Genomic DNA, 22,776 nt, shown 5'->3' on the forward strand with positions numbered 1-22,776 from the left:
TTTAACTACAAACATGGCATGATTCTGGCAAAGCCAAGCCTTTATAAGACTAATTGATTTCAGCATGTGATAACATTTTTAAAAAAAGTATACCCACCTTTCCTTATAAAAGGTAAACATGACTTGCATGCCAGAATTAAGCAGTAATGCAACAGAGCAGCAGATCAAGAGATAACAGATAAGACCAGCAATAACATTTAATTAAAAACCCAAGTTTTTAATTTAAAACCTCTCCCTCCCAATACACTGTTGTACTCAGGATGATAAGGTTAAGCCAACCCTTTCTAAACAGGAAGGTTTAAACACCATGACTAATGCTCTTCCTCACGAGTTTCAACACCTGGGTGAGCAACAGAAAAGGTCCTCTCCCTTTTTCCCATCAAAAACAAGTTTGGAACTTTGTTGACTATCTTAATTTGCAGGCAGCCTCAGGTCACAAGAAGCATGTGCTTAAGGCTACAATCCTATATGCACTTTTATTTTATTTTTTTACAAGTAAACAGTGGGCACGCTCAGGATAGTTAACAATAAAATTTAAACCCATAAAGATTAAACAAGCCAAACAGAATAAAACAACCACAGTGTAAATCTAACTAAACAAAACCAACTGCAGCAAAGCATTAATACAGTAAATTGAAAGCCTTATGATTAATATGCCTGATGAAATAAAGATGTGCTGACCTGGTGCCAGGTGAGTCTTATCAGTGGGAAGGGAGGAACAACATCACAGGAGGAGTGTTTCCACCTGGCTGCCTCTGGAAGCCTAGCAAGTTGCCGCAGGAGAGGGACTCTGAGCAACATCACAAGGCAGAGGGGTTTCCAGGACCAAGGTAAAACTGACAAAGCTCCCTTGCTATTGTTACTATTGCCAGGAGGTATAATCTGGTTGATGCGATCATGTTATATTTATAGTACTGAAATGCTGTCTTTGTGTATGGTTGCTATTATGTTGCACTGTAATGAAATTGGTTGATGTGGGAACGTGTTTTAGTTGGCTTGCAAGGAGCCTTCAGCTCACCACCTTTTGCAGAGAGACATGTGGAGGTGAAGGGCTGCTTTTGTGGTATGAACACGTGGGGGCCCTGCATTGTTATGTCATCTCAAGCAGCAGCAGGGGCCCCTCCAAGGTTAAGGTTGTGTTTTGTGCTCAAGGGCACAGCCCAGGCCCTTCCCCAAGAGCACTCCTTCCTCTAGTCCACAAAGGCAAAATTCCCCGGGGCGCACACACTAATGAAATGTGGTGCACTCCCATTGCTGCCTTGAGAAGTGGTGTGTGCACAACATTAGTCACAATCCATGTCTCCCCGTATCTACTCTTTTGTTCCTTATGAAATACTATGTCCCCCAAAACAACTTTGATCCAAATTGAGAAACAGAATGACCTAGCAGCACCTTAAGCTAATGTGTACATAGCAATAAATACAAGCTTAAATGTTAGGAAACCTGGTCTTTACTGCCCTAATCGCCCACTTCAGTAACTATCTTAGAAAATGATGTGAACAGAAAAGTGTCTGGGAAATTCCCTCATATCCAGGCTTTTGTATGTTCCTGGTATTAGAAGGAATGGTAAGAGGGAAAGGACCTAACCCTGCTTTGCTTAAATATGGAGGAAGGAAATAGTTATCTTGCTTTTATCTATTTTAGGGGTTCTTATATACCATGTGTGATCCTTTAATCCTTTGCCAAGTCCTCTTATTTCCTGGTGTACGAACAATGGAGTGATCCAGGGTGTGTAGCTCATCCAACGAACTTTTATTGCCCCACTTTTAACGATACACAAAGTTAACAGGGAGATTTCGCTGGAATGCAAGAGACTTGAGAAGCACCTCTATGGCCTCTTTCTGCATGCGAGAAGCAGAAAGGTATAGGTTTGAGTCTGGGATGCGAGATTAGGCAGCTTGGAGTGAAGTGTGTGCACGGTGCCAAACGCACAACATAAAAGCAAGCGTATAGAAATGCTGCAATGTCTTGCCTTGACAATTGTTTTTGCAAAGCCAGCACTCTTCAGCTGATACCTCCATTGTGTCATAGAAAGCTGCTCCCAGATTAAAGGACAAAGCAGATAACTCTCTTTGTGTGTGCTTCAAACCAAGGCAACTCACTCTGCTCCACCTAGCATTAGAAGCATCAGCATAAAGAGATTCACCCCAAACTTGACCCGCGCAAAACAGAGCCAACCGTAGAAAAAGTAAGCCTGACGTTACCAAGGTGTGTGCGCAAAGCTTTGAAGTGGAGACGTGCGCCCAAGTTGTTCGAGGTGCTTAAGAAAACGCTAACCTTTTTTCCCTCCAACGGGGAGTTTTTAAAAAGTGACTTTTTCGGTTCGGGTCTCGGCCCGTGAACGCCTGAAAAGGCACTGGCAGCTGCCTATGTCTGTGTGTGTTAGCTTCACCCCTCGCTGACCCCGCGGCGCGCGACCGAGAAGCCGCAGGGGACGCAGGGAGGGAGATGGGCGAGGGGGGCTTCCCGCCACCACCTCCTTCTCCCGGGGGCAGGAAGACCGCCGACTTCGGCATCCAGCAGCAGCCTCCGCTTTGACGGCATTTCCCGCCTCGCTGCCTCGAAAAGGCGCCGCCTGCTGCCCATCCCCGCCCCTCTCTCTTCTTGCAGGGCCAGCCAGCCAGAGGTTTATGGGGACAGACGGAGGCGCCTCCGCCGCCTTCTCTCTCGCTTTCTCCGGCGGCGGCGGCAGCGGCTGCAGCCCAAGCCTCTGCAGCGCCGCCTTTTTCCTCAGCAGAAAGGAAAACACACACAACACGCACACGCCCCACACGCTCGCTTAGTTGCAACCGGTTTGTACCGGCCGCCGGCTCTGGCTGCCTCCACACGGCAGCGCCTCCCCGCCTCCCCGCCGGAGGATGAAAGGAGCCCGGGAGGGCGGCGGGGGAGAAAGAGAGCTCGGCGCTGGAAGGCGGCCCGCGCGCCCACCGGCCGGCCGGCTAGCTGTCTCCCTCTCTCCCTCCAGCAGCCTCTCTCGGCCTGAGGGCGCAAATAAACAGAGGGCCGCCCCCCGCCCTGGGGGTGGGTGGGATTCCTGTTGCCGCAGAGCGAGCCTTCCTTGCTTGCCACCCCCCCCCCCCGGGACGGCGGCAGGTAAATAGAGAGGTGGGTGGGGCGACAGAGGGAGAGCCCCGTGGGAATATTTGGGGGGCTGGGGCGGGAGGGGCAGCAACTTTAGCAGCAGCAGGGAGGTGGGGGGGGGTTAAAATATTTAAAAAGACTGCCTGGACTAGGGATGTGGTGCAAAGGGGAGCCAGCCTGGAGACTGCAGCAGTGTCGGGGGCTGCAGACGCGGGGAGGTTTCTGCAAGCCCTGACTGAGCCGCTTGCTGTGCTTTTTAAGCGAGCAAGTCGCCCTCCGCCCCAAAAACAACGAGCAAGCGCAGGGTTCATCCTGCGCACGGCTTGGTCGCCGCCAATAGAGCACATAGCTTTTGCTCAGGTTGCTTCTGCAGGTTGCAGATCTTCTCCCCGTGCACCCCCCCCCGGACGTAGTGGGGTTTGCTGCTGAGCAAGCATGCATTGGACTGATGTTAATTAACTTTTTCTCTTTTTTGCAGTAATGCTATGGCAGGGCAGCGAAAGCTTCATTTCCTGGTTGTCTGCACCGGGGGATTCTAGCCAGCTTTCGTGAGGTTAACTTGCTGATATTTGTCCTTTCTTAGGCTTCTCTCTCTCCCCCCACTGTACGGAGCTTAATACTAAAAACTCATGCAGGCTCTTTCAGCTTGTTATCCCGCAAACCTCCCATGTGCATTGATGGCCATTGTATAAACAAGCAGGAGTAGAAGATGCAGGGCTCTTAAAATTCCTCAAGTTCTAGTTAGAACTGTATGTTGTGGACAATCAGCGCACTATTCCCAAGTTAATTTTGTCCCTGCACACTGTACCCGCTGTCATCTGGAAGAAGCATGCTTGTTTTATGTTATGTGAACGCAAGGTGTTTCCTGTAGTTAATGAGCTACAACTGTCAAAGGTGGGTGTCCCACCAGTGACACATAAGCGAAAAAGCTGCATATGTTCTGGGAGAAGGAAATGCTAACACTGCTAAATAGGCTACTTTCGGAGTTTCAGGCAGGTGCTAAGGAGTCCCATTGATGGTTAAAGCAACTTTAAATATAATTTCGATAGAACACTTAATACATTGCTGCCATGTTATCTTATTTGCCCTTGCAAGACTCTTGCTCTTTTTACTGATGGAAGACCTAAGAGGTAGTTCCCCTTCAGTCATCTGCTGAGTGCCAGGATTTGAATCCAGAGTGCAGAGTCCAAATTTCTTTCCAATAAATTCCTTTTCGTTGGTCATAGTTCCAAGATAAGCTGCAAACTTATCCCTTAAACGAGACGTCACAGTGCCTTAAGGACAAGAAGGTGTTCCTTTATTTAAAGGTACTTTAATTTCCATATGGGTTTATTGTGTCCCCTCTTTTTAAAATTTCATTCTGGAAACTTAATTAAGTGTTATTGTTAACATTCAAGCATGAGGAGGATATCACTGTGTTTAAGCCTATCCTCAGCTTGCCTCAAGATACCCTGAGAGTTAAAGGGTATAAATGTGTTGAGGCTGAAGTGCATGTTGTCTTATGACAGCCTGGAGTTCAGTGTGTGTCTCTGGAAGTTAAGATTATTTTGAAGCTTCATTTTATAAAGCCAGTTGTATGTCTGAGGAGGTTTTTCTACTTCACAACTTAGTGTTAAAATACTAGAACGGGTTTTCCCCCCTATTAAAAATAACCCCCTCCCATGTTTCTTATTGGTTTGCCCCCTGATGGCACTCCAGTATTCTTCAAGGCCGTCTTTTATTAGACAATGATTTCGGTTTTTGTTGTTGTCAGCTGTGGACTAAGTAAGGAGACAGTCTTCCTGTTTATGTTTTTTTGTTGTCAGTTGTGGATTAAGTAAGAAGGAAGGATTGGAAACATCAGGAAGCAGATATGCCAGACACTTAAGGCTGCATTGCTAAAGTTAGCTGACTTGCTGTGACCACTTCTGGTAAGTTAAACCCTTTTCTTTAATTATCCTTGCATTTTCTACATTTTCCTCTGCTTGTGTGCCACCCTTTCTCCAAGATGCTCTGGGTAGGATATGCAGGATTATCTAATTTTATCCTCCCAACAACGCTCTCTCTCTCTCCCTCCTCTCTCTGTGTGTGTATATGAGAGAGAGAAATGGATGGGTGGATGGCTGGATATCCAGTGAGTTTCATGACCAAGGTTGGATCTTTGAACCCAGTTCTCATGTGTACTTGACTAAAACTCTATCCTATAACAAGGTGTAGGCAGAAATTCAGCTACAACCAACTAGTGGTTCACAGAATTCTTACAAGGAATGTTGGACTATGTGAACCTTGGGTCTCCTCCAACAAAACACTTCTTACGTTAAGCAAGAATGCATGCTCAGGATCACTTAGTGCAGATTAGTTGTGCTTTAACTGTTCAGAGGTCTTGATTATTCAGTTCTGCTGTGCAAATTGAAAGCACTTTAGTGGGCCATGGGGAATCTACTTTAAAAACCAAACAGTAGACCAAGCAACACTATAGTTGGTAACTCCTGCACAATATTATATTGGTTGTCATTGTCTTTTTTCAGTCTGTGTGCATGGTGAGTTGTATAGCATTATCTGACTTCTAGATAAGTGCCGAAACATGTTAAAATAAGACTGCTTCCCTCAGTTAACCATTGTTACCTAAACAAACACAACTAAATCAATGCAAACATTTAGTGGTTATTTTCTAAAAGTATTTTCAGCTGTTTAATGTTGGGTGTCATGAAAGCTCAGTACAATCTCCCCTCAGTCTTATTAGTGCAATTCCGTGTAGCATTGCATTATTTCTATGCTACTGTTTATCAATTTGACAGGTTTTTTTTGGGGGGGAAGACACTTGGCAAAAAGTTATTGTGAGTGAATAGAAATGTCTGAAAACAGGAACAATAATCCTTGTGCACAAAATGTTGAAGTGGAAATAATTAGTTTCTGTTTAACCAAGAGTGTGATAGGATTGCAGGCTATTGAGAACAGTGCTTTCTAGAGTGTTGGGCAAGAGATGTTAAATTTGTTAACCACAAACGGAAAACAGATTTTATCTGGAAACCAGGTAAAGTAAAGGAAGATCACTTATTAGTGATCTCTGAGAATGTGTATTACTTGTCGTAAGCAGTTCTGAAGTGGTTTGGGGATACTGTGAGGTAATAAATAGTTTAGATCTGTGTATCGTTTAAGAGGAAGTTTGCCGTATGGGGAAGGCGTAGGAGAACAACCCTATAAAACCCTGCATCCCTTCTTTAAAATAAGAACCTAGTTGCATGGACTTACTGAAATGGAGACGAGACGCTGAAAGGAGCTGACACGGATTGTGGCATGTAAGATTACAGCTTTCAGATGTTAGACTTTTTAACTAAGATGTCAGCTGGCAGCTTGATTCAAGAAGCCATTGGAAATGCTTCTTGCTATTTAGCAATCCAGTGACGTGCTTCTTATTTATTTAAACAGTAAGCTCATTTCCTCCTCCTGGTTATATTTTTCTTCTCTGACAGTTCAGAAGCCACGAAATGTGAATTGGGAATACATTTTTATTTTATGAAATCTAGCCTTTGGTTAGGTAGACAAGGGCCCTAATCCAGTGAGTGTGAATGTTTTAAGTTGCACTGAAACTAATGGCACAAGTTAGTCACAGCTATCTGGTATCCAACACTTTCACTGGGACTTACCTGAGTAAGTTCCTTTAATCATTAGGACTTACTTCCTGAGGGGATAGGTAGAATCAAGTTGCATGCCAAAACTTAACTTTAGTAAAAACAGGGCCAAGTGTAGAGGAGTTAAATATTTTGTTTACAGCTGTCTGATTACCAAAGAAATAAGACAACTGAATGAAAGCTTTAAAATAGAACAGAGAAATCCATGGAAATTGATGGATATGACTAATGTGAGTCCATTAATTTCAGTGTGCCTACTGTGACTAGAAATTAACTGGATGCAACCCTATTTTTTCAGTAGCAATAGTTAGAAATATTGAATGGTCAGCAATTGCGAAAGGCAATAATGCTATGAGTAAAACGTCACCAATGACTAACGTAAGATTTTCAAATGTTATAATATTAACTTTTGGTCATTCGTATTTTAGTAACCATGAACTCTTGTACACTTCTCAAGTCTGGTATGAGGTTCTTTTGATCCTTAGCCTTCTACCCTCTTAGCCCCACTGCATGCCAGTACAAATGTAAACATTGGTGCAGCTCATGACACCTCACACCTGTGGTCTCTTGAACTACTGCAATGTGCTCTATGTGGGGCTACCTTTGAAGGTGACCTGGAAACTACAACTAATCCAGAATGCGGCAGCTAGACTGGTGACTGGGAGCGGCTGCTGAGACCACATAACACCGGTCTTGAAAGACCTACATTGGCTTCCAGTACATTTCCAAGCACAATTCAAAGTGTTGGTGCTGACATTTAAAGCCCTAAATGGCCTCTGTCCAGTATACCTGAAAGAGCGTCTCCACCCCCATTGTTCTACCCGGACACTGAGGTCCAGCGCCGAGGGCCTTCTGGCGCTTCCCTCACTGCGAGAAGCCAAGTTACAGGGAACCAGGTGGAAGGCCTTCTCGGTAGTGGCACCTGCCCTGTGGAACACCCTCCCACCAGATGTCAAGGAGAACAATAGCTACCAGACTTTTAGAAGACATCTGAAGACAGCCCTGTTTAGGGAAGCTTTTTATGTTTGGACTACTGTATTTTAATATTTTGTTGGAAGCCACCTGGAGTGGCTGGGGAAACCCAGCCAGATGGGCAGGGTATAAATAATAAATTATTTATTATTTATTATTTATTATGTAGGTTGGCAGACCTCTAGCAACTTTTTGTGGGGATGCCTCTTGCCCCCAACTCCATGCATCAAGCTGTTTTTGGATGGGATATTTGTTTTTTTGGGGAGCTGCTATATTTGCTTGTTTATTTTGTTTGCAAAGAGAAGTGTATAAAAACAACCTCTACTTCTCATAAAATAGCTAAGATAGTATGGTGGCTAAAAGTGTGATCCGGGAAGATCCAGTCTTGCCTCTTATAGCTACAGACTAACTTGAAAGGCTTCAGGCAACTCACTGTTTCCTCAGTCTCAGCAACCCAGACTGCAATATGGGGTTATAAAAGCCTATTTTACAATTGGAAGGGTTCCTGAGATAAGTGTACATGAAGTGAACATGTGCGATCCATTACATAAATGTTGTTTGTTGGGCATAATTATGTAATATTCAGTTCCAAGCATTGGGTTTAAAGGTCAATATCTATCTTATCTATAGGGGGGTAAAATGATTATACATTAAGGACAAGTCATTGCCAGGCAATAAATAAAATCAACCGTCACCTTAGAGTTCTGTAAATCATTATAAAATATTGCAAGTTTCAAAGCTTACTTGCATTGACCTCCTTTTTACTTTCCTTTGGTCCAAGGCTGCTGTCAAGAGCTTGAGTGATGGTAGGAGTTTGTCTTTCTGTCTGCTTGTTCCAGAGAATAGGATCTTTTGAAGTTGGTATGAAAGTGTATAAAAATCAACCTCATACCAGAATTTCCTATTTCCATGTTCATTTCCGCCACTTGGTACAGTAAGAGTTGCTTCGGTTTCATGTACCTGATATTTCTCTGCAGGTTGAATTGCCAAATACACCAAAAACAACATGTTCTAGAAGACTGAATGACAAGATTCTATTCTGTAAGTAATATACTTTCTCCTTTTAATAAGTAGTTTGCAACTTTGTAATATTTATATGGAAGGCCTGCCTTCCTTCCTTCCTTCCTTCCTTCCTTCCTCCCTCCCTCCCTCCCTCCCTGGATTTTCTTTTAACTTGAAATTCATGATGTAATTGATATTTCTATGTCCTTCCCATTGTAATTCTGACTATCCTTTCTTTTACAAAAAATAATCATTATTTGTAATACTTCTTTTGCATCCTCATGCTTTTTGACATTTGGATATACTGTATTCAGTTTCTGCAGAAATGAAGATTATGCTAAATTCTCTGCCTTGGGGACCAAAACCTCTGATTGTTTTCTGGTTAATTACTTTATATTACACAACATAACTTCAACTATCTTTGGGAATTCAGATTGTGTTCACATGAGGCTCCCGTGTCGTCCTATACATGGTACATAGTCTCAGAATAGTCAACCCTATCCAGCTATTGTGGCATCCTTGTGCCTTCAAAGCAAGCAAACGTGTTCCTTTCTGCCTCCTTGCAAAACAAACATTTCTCCAAACTTTGGTTCCACAATGTGAGGCCAGCAGCAAGTTGCAAGTGCTCTTTATAGGAGCTTCTGACCAGCCATGATGTTGAGGTCAGTTGTTAAAACACCCTTGATAAATATTTCATTCAATAAAGCTGAACTGGCTCCCAGGTCATTGTTATATCAATTCTAAGACCATAGTAACCAGTCCTAGGCAATCTGAACACCACTTGTTAGCAGGATGAGACTTCCAGGTTTTTTAAGACACTTGGGGTATGTTGCAAACTTTCAGATCTTTGTATATTTACAATGAGCTCTTCATGGAGTTTAGGCAACTGGGTCAGCTAAGAGCCAGTTCACATAGTATGTATTTCCCAGAGGAAGAATCTGTCTCCAGTTCCCTTGGTGCTCTGTGTTCCTTCTTATCAACTCTGTTTTCTATTTCTTTGCATTATTTTATATAGAGCTGCTTCTGACCCTTGAATTTATCCTGGAAAATGGTGTTCCAGAAGTCACCAGATGGTGGATGGGGCTGGATGATTGTACTGGTGTCCTTCTTTACCCAGTTCTTGTGCTATGGATCTCCATTAGCTGTTGGAGTTCTCTATCTAGAATGGCTGGATCTATTTGGAGAAGGAAAAGGAAAGACTGCATGGGTTGGCTCCCTTGCAAGTGGAGTTGGACTACTTGCAAGTAAGTCTTTTAGATAAAGCATATGATTTAAAATGAAGTGTTTACTTATTAAATGCTTTTAAAATGCATATACGTTATCTTTAAATTTCTGACCTGAAAGAAATGAATTCTTTTAAGAATAGTTCCTTGCATATATTAGAATAAGAATATAAAGAAAGAAAATGTCATTTGACTGTCGTCAAGTTGAAAACATGCAACTTTTGAGAAATTGCAAATAACTAAAGTAAATTGGCATGATGGCTTGGAGTAAGGATTGACCTCTAATGAAAATTAGGTAAACGTATTCTCTTTCCTGATAACATGCTCTGGATTGTGTGGTTTTACCCAGAAGCTAGTCCCCAGCACTGAATTCAATTGAATTTATTCATAGTAATTGTTCTTAAGATTGCAAGCTTAGCAGACAGTAGGAAAGCCAATGTAGATGTTGCTGAAGCCAGTTTGTGTGAGCAGTGTAATAATATTTGACGTAGGAAGATGGAAGATTGCAGCAGCTATTTTCAGGGCTAGAAAACCTGAAATATGCAATTTTTCAAATAATAGAAATAGCTACTGCAGTCATACACTTATCTGCTTCAGGTGTTAGTTGAAACATGAAACAAGAAATAGAAAACCTTCAGAAGTGAAACGTCTGCACCAGCTTTTAATCCAAATAGAAAGTCCAGTTTTGTAAGCTCACCACAACCCGAAGGAGCTATGTTTATTTTGGAAATAGTTCAAATGGTGGTTGCCATCCCATCCAGAGAATGTTGGGCATATGTCTGATCTTCTGAAATGATTTTTCAGTGTTTGTGGTATTTTTAAATACTGCACAATTCAGTGGAGGGACAAGGTGCTGTGAAAAGTGAAAATTTCTTACCCTGGTCACTGAAAAGTTCAATAAGGAAGCAGACACTGTTTTCAACCTGCAGAGCTTTCTCTTGAATTATTTTTTTTAAGCAAAAAACTTGAATTTGTAATATGATAATTGTAAGCTGTAAGCTGGACTCTAATCCTTTGAGCTCTCAAAGTCATGCTGTGAAACTAATTTTCTTAAATGTAAGAAGTTGATGAACCAGCTTTTATACAATTCCACATGATATCTTCGCACATAACAGTGAGTGTTGTAACTTAGAAAGACCCACTATTTATTGGGCATCTCAATTTAAACTGTGGTTTCCAGCTGTAGTTTTGAGGCAAGCTGCTTGGCTTACACAGGCAGAGCTTTCCTAATTGTGTGTCGTGACACGTTAGTGTGTCAGCTGCAGTGTGTTGGTGTGTCGTGCAAATCTCCCCACGTTCTTCCCAGGGCTGGAAGGGGTTTAGTTTAACCTCCAGTTTGCTAGTAAAACTGAATTACAAAATGAGGCATGTCTAAAAAGTGTGTCACCAACATGAAAGTTTGGAAAACTCTGGTGTAAAGCGTTGATTTGGATGTCGTGGCAAGGTGAATAAAATATGTACCTTCTGCAAACCACACAGGCTTTAAAAACTGTTCTTGGTCCTTATAGTAGACTGGGACAGCATGGCTGGCAGGGACCAAATTTGTTGCAGAATGTCCCACACAACCGTATCCCTCTCTTCCACAGTACGATCTCCAGTTTAATACTGGGATTTAGTGTTTGCCTTTATGTCCCGTCTTTCCTCGAAAGAGCTCAAGGTGGTACATGGAGTTCTGTCTTGTCCTCTTTCATCCTCACTACAGCTCTGCGAGGTAGATGAGAAAGAGAGTAACCGGCCTAAGGACTCCATGGCTAAATAAGGCTTTGAAACTGTGTCTCCCCAGTTCTAGCTTGGTACTCTATTTCACCAACACCACATCGCTCTGCCTCTCAGGGATTCAATCTAAGACAGGATTTTGCCCATAAAATATGATTTTAAAGATTATTTTTTTATGTGGTGATGAAGCTTGGATCAAAATATTTATCACCAGTGCTTATGAAGAAAAACGCATTGCCCTTGAAAAGTGATTTGCTGGATTTCAAGGAGTGGGTCATAAGGACATCATATTTAAGCTTTAGAAATGGCATTGCCAGCTGCAGGAGGGAAGGCTATCCTGTTTCCCTCTCCATGGCAACCAAGGCTCTTTGGAGGTGCCTCATCAACCAAAGCAAGGAAGATGTATAGCAAAACATCCAGCCTAATTTCCCAAGTCGTAAACTCTCGTAACACCCCTGCTAGTGGGGGGGGGGGGAATCCCACTTGATTTTTCTTTTTTTACAGTACACTGAGTTTTAGGCAGGGGTCAGCAACCTTTTTAAGCCGTGGGCCGGTCCACCGTCCCTCAGACCATGTGGTAGGTCGGACTATATTTTGGAAAAAATATATGAAAGAATTCCTATGCCCCACAAATAACCCAGAGATGCATTTTAAATAAAAGCACACATTCTACTCATGTAAAAACATGCTGATTCCTGGACTGTCCGTGGGCCGGATTCAGAAGGCTATTGGGCTGCATCTGGCCTCTGGGCCTTAGGTTGCCCACCCCTGGTTTTAGGTAATTCTTAGTGAAATAGAGCCTCATTTATTGAATGCTCCCTGTACTCTTCTAAATGTTAGATGTGCAAGGGATAACTAATTTGGATAACCAAGAGCTGGTTACTGATATTTCTTCTTTTTCTGTCATTATCTATAGCTGTAGACAGTAAATGTACTTGGTTTGTGTAAGTGAACATTTATTATTTTAAATATTATGGGGTGAAAACACTCAAAATTTTGCAAGTCCTTCATGTTTATTTTCCCCCATTGATTTAAATGGTACTAAAGTGTGCCTAATTTAGTTTGGATCCACTCCATTCTGTTTATTTTTTTAAAGCAAATGCAGTTTTTCCTCTCTTCCTTGGCCTATGTGCTGTGTTATCACTGTTTATATACCTATAATTATTATCTATATTTTAGATGTAATGCTCATGAACATTCAAATGAAAGCATGAAGCTTTTGCCCTTGAATTCTGACATCTACATTGGTGAGATCTAAATCTACCATCGGTTTCTCCTGTACCTTTAGGGCTTGGTGGCAAATAGTTTTACGGAGTATTACTGGAAGAAATACCAAGAAAAAAGTTTTTACCATTAACCATGGCTTTAATGCCTCCCTAAATATCTGGAAATTCAACACTTTAACTGTGTGTCTGCTGCCAAAAATGGAGCCCTGTGTTTGGCTCTCATTTCATAAAACTAAATAAAATTTATACCTATGTCCTCAAATTTCCCCATGCCTTCTGCTGCAACCACCAATGAGGGAACAGGGAAGGGAACATAATGACATGGAAATGTCTACCAGACATTGCATAGGCAGAGGATAGCTGCTGCTAAACCACAGAGCTTCCATCATTGGCAGCAGCTTCTAGTTTAGCATAACTTCTACTTTGGTCCTTAAAAGTGCATATTATCTTGGTTACTATGCCCCATTTCTCCAAGCAAACTAGAAGAGCATATAGCTAGAGATGGCTTATAGTTCCCCTCCATTTGCCAGAATATTGAAGATGCTATGGCAGATTCAACAGCTGCTAGCATTCTGGTGGTTGCAGCACTATGGAAAGTTCCAAGTGAGCAGCTGTGCTCTGGCAAAAACTGGAAGTGGAGTGGGGTCTTTTGAGTCCATCTGTCCCATTCATCAAGCCTATGGTTCTCCTCTCCTGCTGGAAGAATGCATGTTTTTAAAGGGCCAATTCCCTGTCCAGAAGGAGTGCTTCCTTCTGCATTGACTCCCCAGGTAAAGTGGGCTTATGGGGAAGATGTCTACAAGCATCCTGGTTCAGGTTTTGCAGCCTCCTGACCACCAGGCTCAGGCTCAGCCTGTGAACCGTGGTCTAGTGTTAGAGCAGCCCCAGATTCATCAGGCTCATTTCCTCTGACCAGAGCTTGAGTGCAGGACGGTAAAGCACTTGTACATTTTGTCTTCTGCATGCACTGCTGTAGGTCCAGGTTTAGGTCTCCTGCCTATGACTGCACGCACTGCCAGGTCAGACATGCTTACCATGCTAACAATGCTCTTTGATACCTTGTCTATTTCTTACTAAATAACTTGCACTAATACAAGCCCATTGCTGGTATGTGGTTGCAGTTTGCAACTAACTCACCCATTGTTGTAACAATGTAGCACATCACTTAATTCATGACGGCTCGTTAAGATATAGTGGCAAATTAGTCTATTCTGAGGTCTTCCACAGTACTCCCATTTTTGTGACGTGCTATAAAATTTGCTGTGTAAGTAGACCACTTTAGAGTTAAGCCTTTTTTAAACCAGCTCAGCGAAAAAACTTAATACATTATGCCAGCCTCTTAGCAAGAAATAACTGTTTTCCTGCACATTGCCTGGCACACTGGTAGTTTCTATTGATAGTTTCTACATTTAGTTTCTTTAAGGGTCCCTATCAGCTTCATTTGAATGAAGAGTTGTGGAAGACTACAGAATCCTGACTTGGAAGCAGGGACCTGTTGTCTTGTACAGTTCCTTGCTGCATCAGTACAACTCTTCTGTTAATACTCTGTTAATATTATCTTCTATTTAAAAGAATTTCTAAAAAGAATTTCCAAAAAAGTTGAAGATTTTTTGGGGAAGGTATCTATCTGCCTGGCTATTGTGAGAATAGAGTGCTGGACTAGATGGGTTTTAGGCCTGATTGAGCAGAGCTCTTCTTAGGTTCTTGAGTGATGCTCAAGGTTTACTGAAATAGCAGAAGAATGTTGTAATGATAGAGAGGTTTAGTTTCTGGATTTCTTCTGATACGTCATTTTACCTTTGCCATTAGATCAAACATCCACTGGAGTAAGCACTGCCAGGATAGAACTGTGCATCTATTTTACTTACTTGATCAAGCGAAATCATTAAGAACAACTTTCTCTCCAGTTGAAATCCTAGCCATGCTTGCTTAGAAGCAATTTGATGGAAATATTTATGCTTATGTTTCCTGTCCCCTTTTTAGGATTACAGCGTTTTGTCTCATCAGTTATGTATGCCGCTGATCAAATAGCATGTCTGCTTCCAAGTCCCTACTTTGAGTCTAGGAATGTAGGAAGTTGCCTTATAAGTCAGAACAATTGGTCCATCTAGTGTCTACACTGACTGACAGCAGCTGTGCATGGCTCTAGGCAGGTGGCTTTCCTAGCCCTAACTTAAGATGCTAGGGATTGAATCTAGGATCTTGGGACCTTTTGCATGTAAAATATGTGTTCTGCAATATCTGGCAAACATCTGGAAAGATTTGTAGGAAAAAATACTGTAGGAAGCTTGCAGGCAATATGTATTTATGTGTCTGCACCAGTTAGTGCTGTTGTATATTCTATATTTTGATTATGTTCTTTTGGGGTTAAACAACTATTTTATTCATCTGAAATGTGAGCTTTGAGGGCTCTTTTAGTAGCCAACCCAGAAGCAGGAGGAGTAATAAAGGACATTGTTGCTAGATAAAACAGATTTGTCAGCAACACACCTTGGAGAGTGGCACAGTGGGAGCTTGTCTCACATAAAGCTGCTCCACTGTAAAACTAGTTGCATACAAAGTTAACAGTTCTTGATCAAACATATTTTCAGGGTGGGTGTCCTGACTGGAGAGAGGGGGGTACCTAGTGAAACCTCAGGATTTCAGGCAGGACTCAGGTAACAACCTCTTATCATGCACAAAGTCAGAAGGCCAGGGGAAAGAGGTTCGGTTTTTCAGAAATTGCCTTGCATAATTTGCACTGTGAATGTTTTGGGGACAGTAATGCATTTCTGCCTGTTTTTATAAGTTTAACTTGTTAAGTGTGTAAATATATATGTAAGCCCTCATGATCCATACAGAGGAGATCGAAGTCTAAAGGATATAGGTAAAATCAAGCATATTCTTAAAGAATAAATTTGTGCTTTTTCAAGTGTAGCTGTACAATGCTCTTTGTTATAAAATTGCTTAATTTGTCACCTAGCTCGAGGAAATCCAACAACGGGTATACTAGGTGGAAGCACGAGCCGTGGAACACTGTAGATGGACGGGAGGGACAAGGACTACAGAATTATTTCAAAATAGTTGGGTAGAGATCATATGGGGAAGCAGATGTTGGTGAAAGAGTAGGTAGCCTCATTGACCCTTGGAGCCATAACCGGACCACCATTTCCTGGTTTAGCCAAGACATAAACAACTGATTGGAAACAGAGAGGTGATCTCAGTTCCCCAAGCGTCATGGATCTTTTAAAAATAGATGCCTTCTTTCATATTGAGAGTAATTCTGCTAAGGGGAGAAATCTCTTTAGCTCTTGCTTATGGAACATCATTTTCTTTTCTGTTCTTTCCTTTTCACAATTCACTCCTCTTGTTCTTAAATAGGTCCTATTTGCAGTTCATGTGTATCTGCTTTTGGAGCAAGACCTGTAACAATCTTCAGTGGCTTTATGGTTGCTGGGGGTTTGATGATGAGCAGCATTGCACCCAATATCTACTTCCTGTTTTTTTCCTATGGAATTGTTGTTGGTAAGAATCATGAGAGATTATTTTTGAACAACCCCTAAACTAAAAAGGGGGTTGGAAGGGGTTGTGTGTCTCGATTTCAAAATTAAAATGCCAAATCTCCCTTTTATTAGTAGCAGCAAAGAATTATTATTATTATATTTCTATACCACTTAATATATTAAAAAATCACTAAGCGGCATACAAAAAACTGAAGCAACAGCAGACAACTTAATTCTTGTGCAGTTTTGGTGAATTCAAAAAAGGCTTATAGGCAGCTGCCTCACAAGCCTTCTTCAGGTGAATGGAGGTTGTGTAGTATTGGGGGCGCTTTGTGAGTTTCACTTCCAAAATGGCTCTTTCTGTGCTGTTTTAATTTAATGAATCAAAACTGAACCATTAGCAGTGTTAATAACAAGAGTGCCCGATTCTTTGTGATTAGTGCTTTGTCTTTTTAGGACTCGGGTGTGGCTTATTGTACACAGCAACAGTGACCATCACATGTCAGTATTTTGAAAAACGTAGAGGCCTTGCACTTGGTCTAATTTCAACAGGTATGGTTTTTATCTCTATTTTGAATTACTTTATACTGGTTTAGGACTTAGTTATGGTTTCATTAGCTGTGATTATTGCATCTTAAGTCTGATAGAAAAGTGAACTGTTTTGAATTTGGTTTGCAAACCACGGTTTGCATCTATGGTTGGTAAGCACTGTATTTGTTCTGAGCAAACTGTGATTAATGTGCTTTCCCATCTCTCCAGCATCTCAGCTTCCTAAGTCACAAGCAGCTCCTGCTGGTGCCTCTGCCTTCCAGGGGAAGGGCTTGTCTAAGCAAGCTAAACCATTGGTTCATACATAGGTCATTTGGTGCCATGAGAATGATATCTTTGCATAGGCACTCACTTCTCCCCTTCTTTTCTGTCTTCATGTTCTCCACTTCAGCTACTTTCTTTTAGTGCAAACTCTGGGTTTGTGCTTGCCCTCCAAACCATCTTCATATCTTCATTTGCTCTCCTGGTTTGTAAGGCGATGACAAGCAATAATTTTGCTGATTTGGATGTACTGTAATGCTTTATGGTAAAGAAGAAACAAGTAACTGAAGCAAAATGTGAGATGGAAAGCGGTGACAGTGCACATCAGAACAGGGCATATGTCCTCAGTGCCATACCATGGTTATGGCTGATAGCCAAATGAAGTCTTAATATTTGTGCTCTTAACCCTGGCAGTAGACCATGGTTAAGCAGTATATGTGCCTTAGGCCCAAGACAACAGTAGTGAAGAACTGCAAAGGATTAGATCATGAATCTGCTTCAGACTGTAGTCCAAACATTTCAACCTCACTTCCTTTAGGAAATGCCTGTTTTTAAAATTCAGACTTTTATGTATTTTGATTCCATATAGACACATTCTGATCTCTCTTTATGAAGCTTTCTTTGTTACTTTTTGCTCCAGAGATTATTCTCTAGAAAGCAGTGTCCCTTACAGATGTGCAATTGTAACCTTTCAGCATTAACTGGTCAGAAAATCGACATTATCTTAGACACACCTAATCCCTTTGTACCATGCCTGACAAATAAAAACAAAAAGAATGCAAAACTGTACCAGATTTTATTAATATACTTCTGGCAATTTTTTCACATACCTAATTTGTCTTCAGTTAATTCATGTTTATTATCATTCAGAGTCAGGTCAGGTCTTATACATCAAACATAAATGTTCTTAACAGAAATATTTAATTTTAAAGCAGGTAGTGCATGGGATATGGTAGCCATGCCTGCATTCTCAAAGAAAGAGGAAACATACCACTCCAAAAAGGGAACACAGATTTGCATTTTTTAAAATGCACATGCTAATTTATATGTAGAGATTGAAAATTAGAAATGCTGACTATAATTTAAATAGAAATAAAATGCATCTCATCATAGTGAGGGAGACTGTGCCCAGGGGACCTCTGTGCTTTCTTAGTCTGCTGTCTAGATCAGGGCATCCCCAACCTTCTGCTCTCCAGATGTTTTGGACTACAATTCCCATCATCCCTGACCACTGGTCCTGTTAGCTAGGGATCATGGGAGTTGTAGGCCAAAACATCTGGAGGGCCGCAGGTTGGGGATGCCTGGTTTGAATGTTAACAGTTGATGGGCCACTTCCAAGACCCATATTCTCCTACAAGTCTTTTACCTGTAAACAAAATTTTGAGTCAGACAATCTGCAAAATAGAGAACTGGTACTTGTAGACATATAGCCACCCTAACATGGTTGTTTATTTATTTAAACATATCTGTTGCCTTTACAAAGAAAATTTATGCCCATAGTGATGCCCAATACAATTATCAATAGTTCATCTATTATTTTAACTATTTAACTTTGCCAAGCACACCCACCCTGGTAATTGCAGCTCTTCAGCCATGGCATGACAGCCCACAGAGAAGCTTGATAAATTTCCTGTTTTTGCTTGCCTGCCTGGGAGTTCTCGAGTTCCTGCCAGACCACAGTATGGGCTGGAGTTCTTTGTTCAGCTTGATGAACGAACACAGGATTTATTATCCAGTTTCACAAATCACACGTTCAGTCAGTGGATTGTGTGGAGCATTGAAGTTGTAGGATATTTTATGAACTCATTTATATGTTTCCATTCTCTCCTTTCAGGATCAAGCGTTGGGGTTTTTATATATGCGGCATTACAGAGGGAGCTAATTGAACTGTATGGATTAGATGGGTGTCTGCTTATTGTTGGTGCATTGTCTCTAAATATATTAGCGTGTGGGAGTCTGATGAGACCTTTGCAGTCGTGTGGTTCTGCCTTACCAGAGAAGCCAATCCTCGAGAAGGTTCCAGATCAATACCTCATTTACAATGAAAGAGAAAAGAACGCTTATGAAGAAAATGTACTTGAAAAAGCCAGCAGTGAAGGAAAAGGTGTGAACCAAACATCCTGTGGTGACTGCAAGCAGGAGTCAGCAATAACTAAGAACAATCTATTAACGATAACACCACACGAGAGAGAGACTTACAGACGGAAAGTTGTAGAACGGACCTATTTCTGTAAACAGCTTGCCAAGAAAAAATGGCAGTTATATTTAGACTACTGGGGGGAAACGCTGGGACTTTTTAAAAACAAAGTATTTTCATCACTTTTTATTGCCATCTTCTTCTTTGACATTGGCGGCTTTCCTCCTTCATTGCTCATGGAAGACATTGCAAGAAGTTCCAATATTGGTGAAGATGACACTGTCATTCCTCTCATTTCTGTCATAGGCATCATGACTGCCATTGGGAAACTTGTTCTAGGAATACTGGCCGATTTTGAATGGATTAATACCTTATATCTATATGTCCTGACTTTGATACTGACTTCGGTGGCACTAGTATTGATACCGTTTGCCCAAAATTACATCACACTGGCAATACTTTCAGGGGTTTTGGGTTTTCTGACAGGCAATTGGTCTATTTTTCCATATGTTACAACAAAGACTGTAGGAATCGAAAAATTAACACATGCATATGGCATACTGATGTTCTTTGCTGGACTTGGAAACAGTCTTGGACCACCAATTGTAGGTAAGGCTGTGTTTTAACAGGCATATATAAGTATTCTGAGGTACTTTACAGCAGTTTGTCTGCTCTCAATTTCTACCTGTTCAGTACTCAATTTCATAACTTCACTCATGTCTCCATGATGCAGCAGCCTGTTTGGCAGGACAGTAACTATAACTATGGTTTGTAGATTCAGACACAATAGCAAACTGCTGCAAATTGTGGTCCCCAAAGCAGCCTCAAACTGTGGCTTAATGTCCTGGTTTGACAGTCCCTTGTAAGCCACAGCTTGGCTAGTCTGATGTGGCACGTGAATGCTGACAATGTGTTGCTTCATTTGCTTGTGCAGAATATTTATTTTACAATTACACTGTTGTTTTCGGGGAAATGCAGCAAGTATTCTTCCTTTTACTTTTTAACTGCCTGGCTGCAAGGTAGTAGGTTGGTTGCTTTATCTGTTCTGTAAAAGCTACTTCTGACAGCTTCTCTTTTTGTTGTTGTTGCTTTTCAGGTTGGTTTTATGACTGGACAAAGTCTTACGACATAGCATTCTACTTCAGCGGACTTTGTGTTCTGTTTGGAGGGCTGCTTCTGTTGGTGGCAGCGCTGCCATGTTGGAACACCATGAATGGTAGCAATCAAGCTGAAAAGCCACTTCCCAATATTTACTCCTACAAAGTTGCTTCCAGTGTGTAGGTGACAAGTGCGGAACAGTTGCTTCTCTTTTTATACTGCACAGCAAGATATTTTTAGTAATTTCCTCACTTATTTATGAGGCTAAAAAAACCCACAAAAATACATTTTTATACTACTTTGAAATGCTTTTAGCCAGCACCTCTTGCCCGGACGGTGCACCCATTGCTGGGTGTGGCAGATGAAGCTCCGTTTTAGCACAAGGGGCCTTTTGCTGTTGCCAGCGGTGCTGGAAACCATAGGAGTGGATGGGGCTATTGTGCTCATATCCTGCTTGTGGGGTTCCTGTAGGCATCTGATGGACCGCTGTGAGAACAGGATGCTTGATTAAATGGGCTACTGGCGTGATCCAGTAGGTTCTTACGTCCTTCACAATCGGAAAGCCCTGCTTGTGCCTATACAGCTGCATTACAGCCTAAGGGCATTAATGTGTGTTCTTGAGCTCTAATGCACATGTCGAGCTCCTGTTGCAAGGGCTTGTTCACACACAGATCCTTTGTGTATACATGAAAGTGCACAAAGGTATCTGATACGCAGCCAGCAATCTTCTCCTGTGACTTCTTTTTTTCTGACACGTAGTATATACTACAGTTTCACAAGTTAAATATTTTTCCAATGGAACAAAGTGTATTTTGAACCGACCTCTTGCTTTTGCTTGTCTTTGACAAAAGATGGCACATTGCTTCTCTCTTCAGAAATCTCGATATCTATGTAGTGAAAGACCTTTAAGACAATCGGACCATTATCACCATGAATGTAATACGAATCTGAAGTGCTTGCTTCTTTGGTAAGGTAAATGCTTTCTGTTATACAATCTCGTGTGTTGCCACAAGCAGGATTTGGGTCACATTACTTCTGAAGTGAACAGTATGGCATGAATTGCACTTCTAAACGCCACTGAAGATGCTGCTGTCCAAATATTTCACATTTCACTTCTCCAGAAAATGTGTTAAACCAAAATCTGTGAAACCAAGGAATAAATATAAGTTCTGAAACAACCACATGATTTTGAAATAGTTTCACCCTGTGTCAAAATTCCATTTTATCAAAACTTGAAGGTTACTTTATTTTTTATTTTTTTTAAAAAAACCAACCCAAAACAAAACTATAGGCTCTTAAGTTTCAGGAATTTCACTTTTAAATGATCAGATGTTTTATGGTTGCAATTGACAAGCAATCAGCCAATAGTTTTCCCTATATAGGCTTGATAGAAACAACTGGTGCTGGCATACAGTATCAACTTCTTTGTAGACTGTTTCTGTTTATTGTCATTCAGCTCTTTATGCCAAGCACAACAAAATGGAAAATTTTGCAACATGGTGGGAAAACAACAACCTCAAAGAAGTTTACAAAAAGGTAATACAATTAAATTATTGATAAGAAGAATTGACCACAATAATTTAAGGATTTCCAGAAGTTAAAGTAACAATAAACTAAAAACAGATTAAAACTCACACCATCTTTCTAATTATCTGGGTAGGCTTGTCTAAACAAAAATGTTTTTAGCAGGTGCCAAAAAGAGTACAGTGAAGGTGTCTGCCTGGTATAGGCTAGATGTTCTGAAGTGTAGATGCTGCCACACTAAAAGACTGAGTTCTTACAAAGGGGGAAAGGGTTCTTACGTGGCACCCATAACAGTGCTAGTCCACTGACTGAAGTGGTTGAATATGATTTCGTAGTTACACTGCTCCCATGTTTTTACCGGCTTTATACACTAATGGTAACACCCTGAACTTGGCCTAGTAGCAAATTGGCAACCAGTGAAAATATCTGAGGACATGTCTTGTATACCGACAAGGCCTCAACTCTTGTCAGCAATCGTGCTGCAGCCACTCTAACTGCAGCTTCTAGATCGAGCACAAGGGAAGCCCCACATAGGGAATTTTTCACATAAAACTTTCCCAAAGACACATTTTCTTATCAATGATAAAATCAAGGGGGAAGAGGATAATTTCTGACTCAGAAACGGTTATGTGATTCAGTTCTTGGTGCATCAGCATCTCAGGTAGTTCAGAGATCCCAGATGGTCCTCCTTTTTTAAAAAAATTGTTTGCTTTGTCACACAAAAAAGCGAAGTAAAAACTGAGACGGTCCTCCATTTATGCAATTTATTCAGTAGAGGGCACCACTCTGCAGAGCAGAGGTTGTAAATACAGGACTGACATACAAGTGTTAAAACTGGACCATCATAGCATATAAAGTGACATCAGACCAGTGCCGGATTTATGTATAAGCTAA

The 22,776-nt window shown here is 41.4% G+C and overlaps 2 protein-coding genes across 17 annotated transcripts in view; both read left to right on the forward strand.

Annotated features, from left to right (window-relative positions):
* Window positions 1-812: 812 nt before the first annotated feature.
* Window positions 813-21,536, forward strand: SLC16A9 (solute carrier family 16 member 9). 11 transcript variants are annotated; one of them, XM_083440083.1, is made up of 11 exons: window positions 813-2,208; window positions 3,560-3,634; window positions 4,308-4,388; window positions 4,887-4,991; window positions 8,642-8,705; window positions 9,682-9,910; window positions 12,785-12,852; window positions 16,192-16,335; window positions 16,770-16,865; window positions 18,958-19,869; window positions 20,357-21,536. In XM_083440083.1, the coding sequence occupies exons 6-11, from the start codon at window positions 9,744-9,746 to the stop codon at window positions 20,539-20,541; spliced, it is 1,572 nt and encodes a 523-aa protein (XP_083296209.1). In that variant the 5' UTR covers window positions 813-2,208; window positions 3,560-3,634; window positions 4,308-4,388; window positions 4,887-4,991; window positions 8,642-8,705; window positions 9,682-9,743; the 3' UTR covers window positions 20,542-21,536. The 11 variants fall into 11 exon arrangements, with proteins under 11 accessions (XP_083296209.1, XP_083296214.1, XP_083296217.1 ...); XM_083440081.1 differs by lacking the exon at window positions 813-2,208 and adding an exon at window positions 2,480-3,093; XM_083440088.1 differs by lacking the exons at window positions 813-2,208; window positions 12,785-12,852 and adding an exon at window positions 2,479-3,093.
* The window catches only part of LOC310677307 (protein FAM13A-like), a 46,226-nt gene continuing 43,889 nt past the window's right edge, over window positions 20,440-22,776 (forward strand). For 5 of the 6 annotated variants that reach the window (XR_014511032.1, XR_014511033.1, XR_014511034.1 and 2 more), the window contains exon 1: window positions 21,696-21,894. The gene's annotated coding sequence lies outside the window, so the exon portion shown is untranslated. Of the gene's footprint in view, window positions 21,331-21,695; window positions 21,895-22,776 lie in introns of those variants that run through there. The other variant, XM_083440125.1, reaches the window with a different exon arrangement.

Source organism: Podarcis tiliguerta, assembly GCF_965153285.1.
Source record: "Podarcis tiliguerta genome assembly, chromosome: 5".
NCBI classification, from domain to species: domain Eukaryota; kingdom Metazoa; phylum Chordata; class Lepidosauria; order Squamata; family Lacertidae; genus Podarcis; species Podarcis tiliguerta.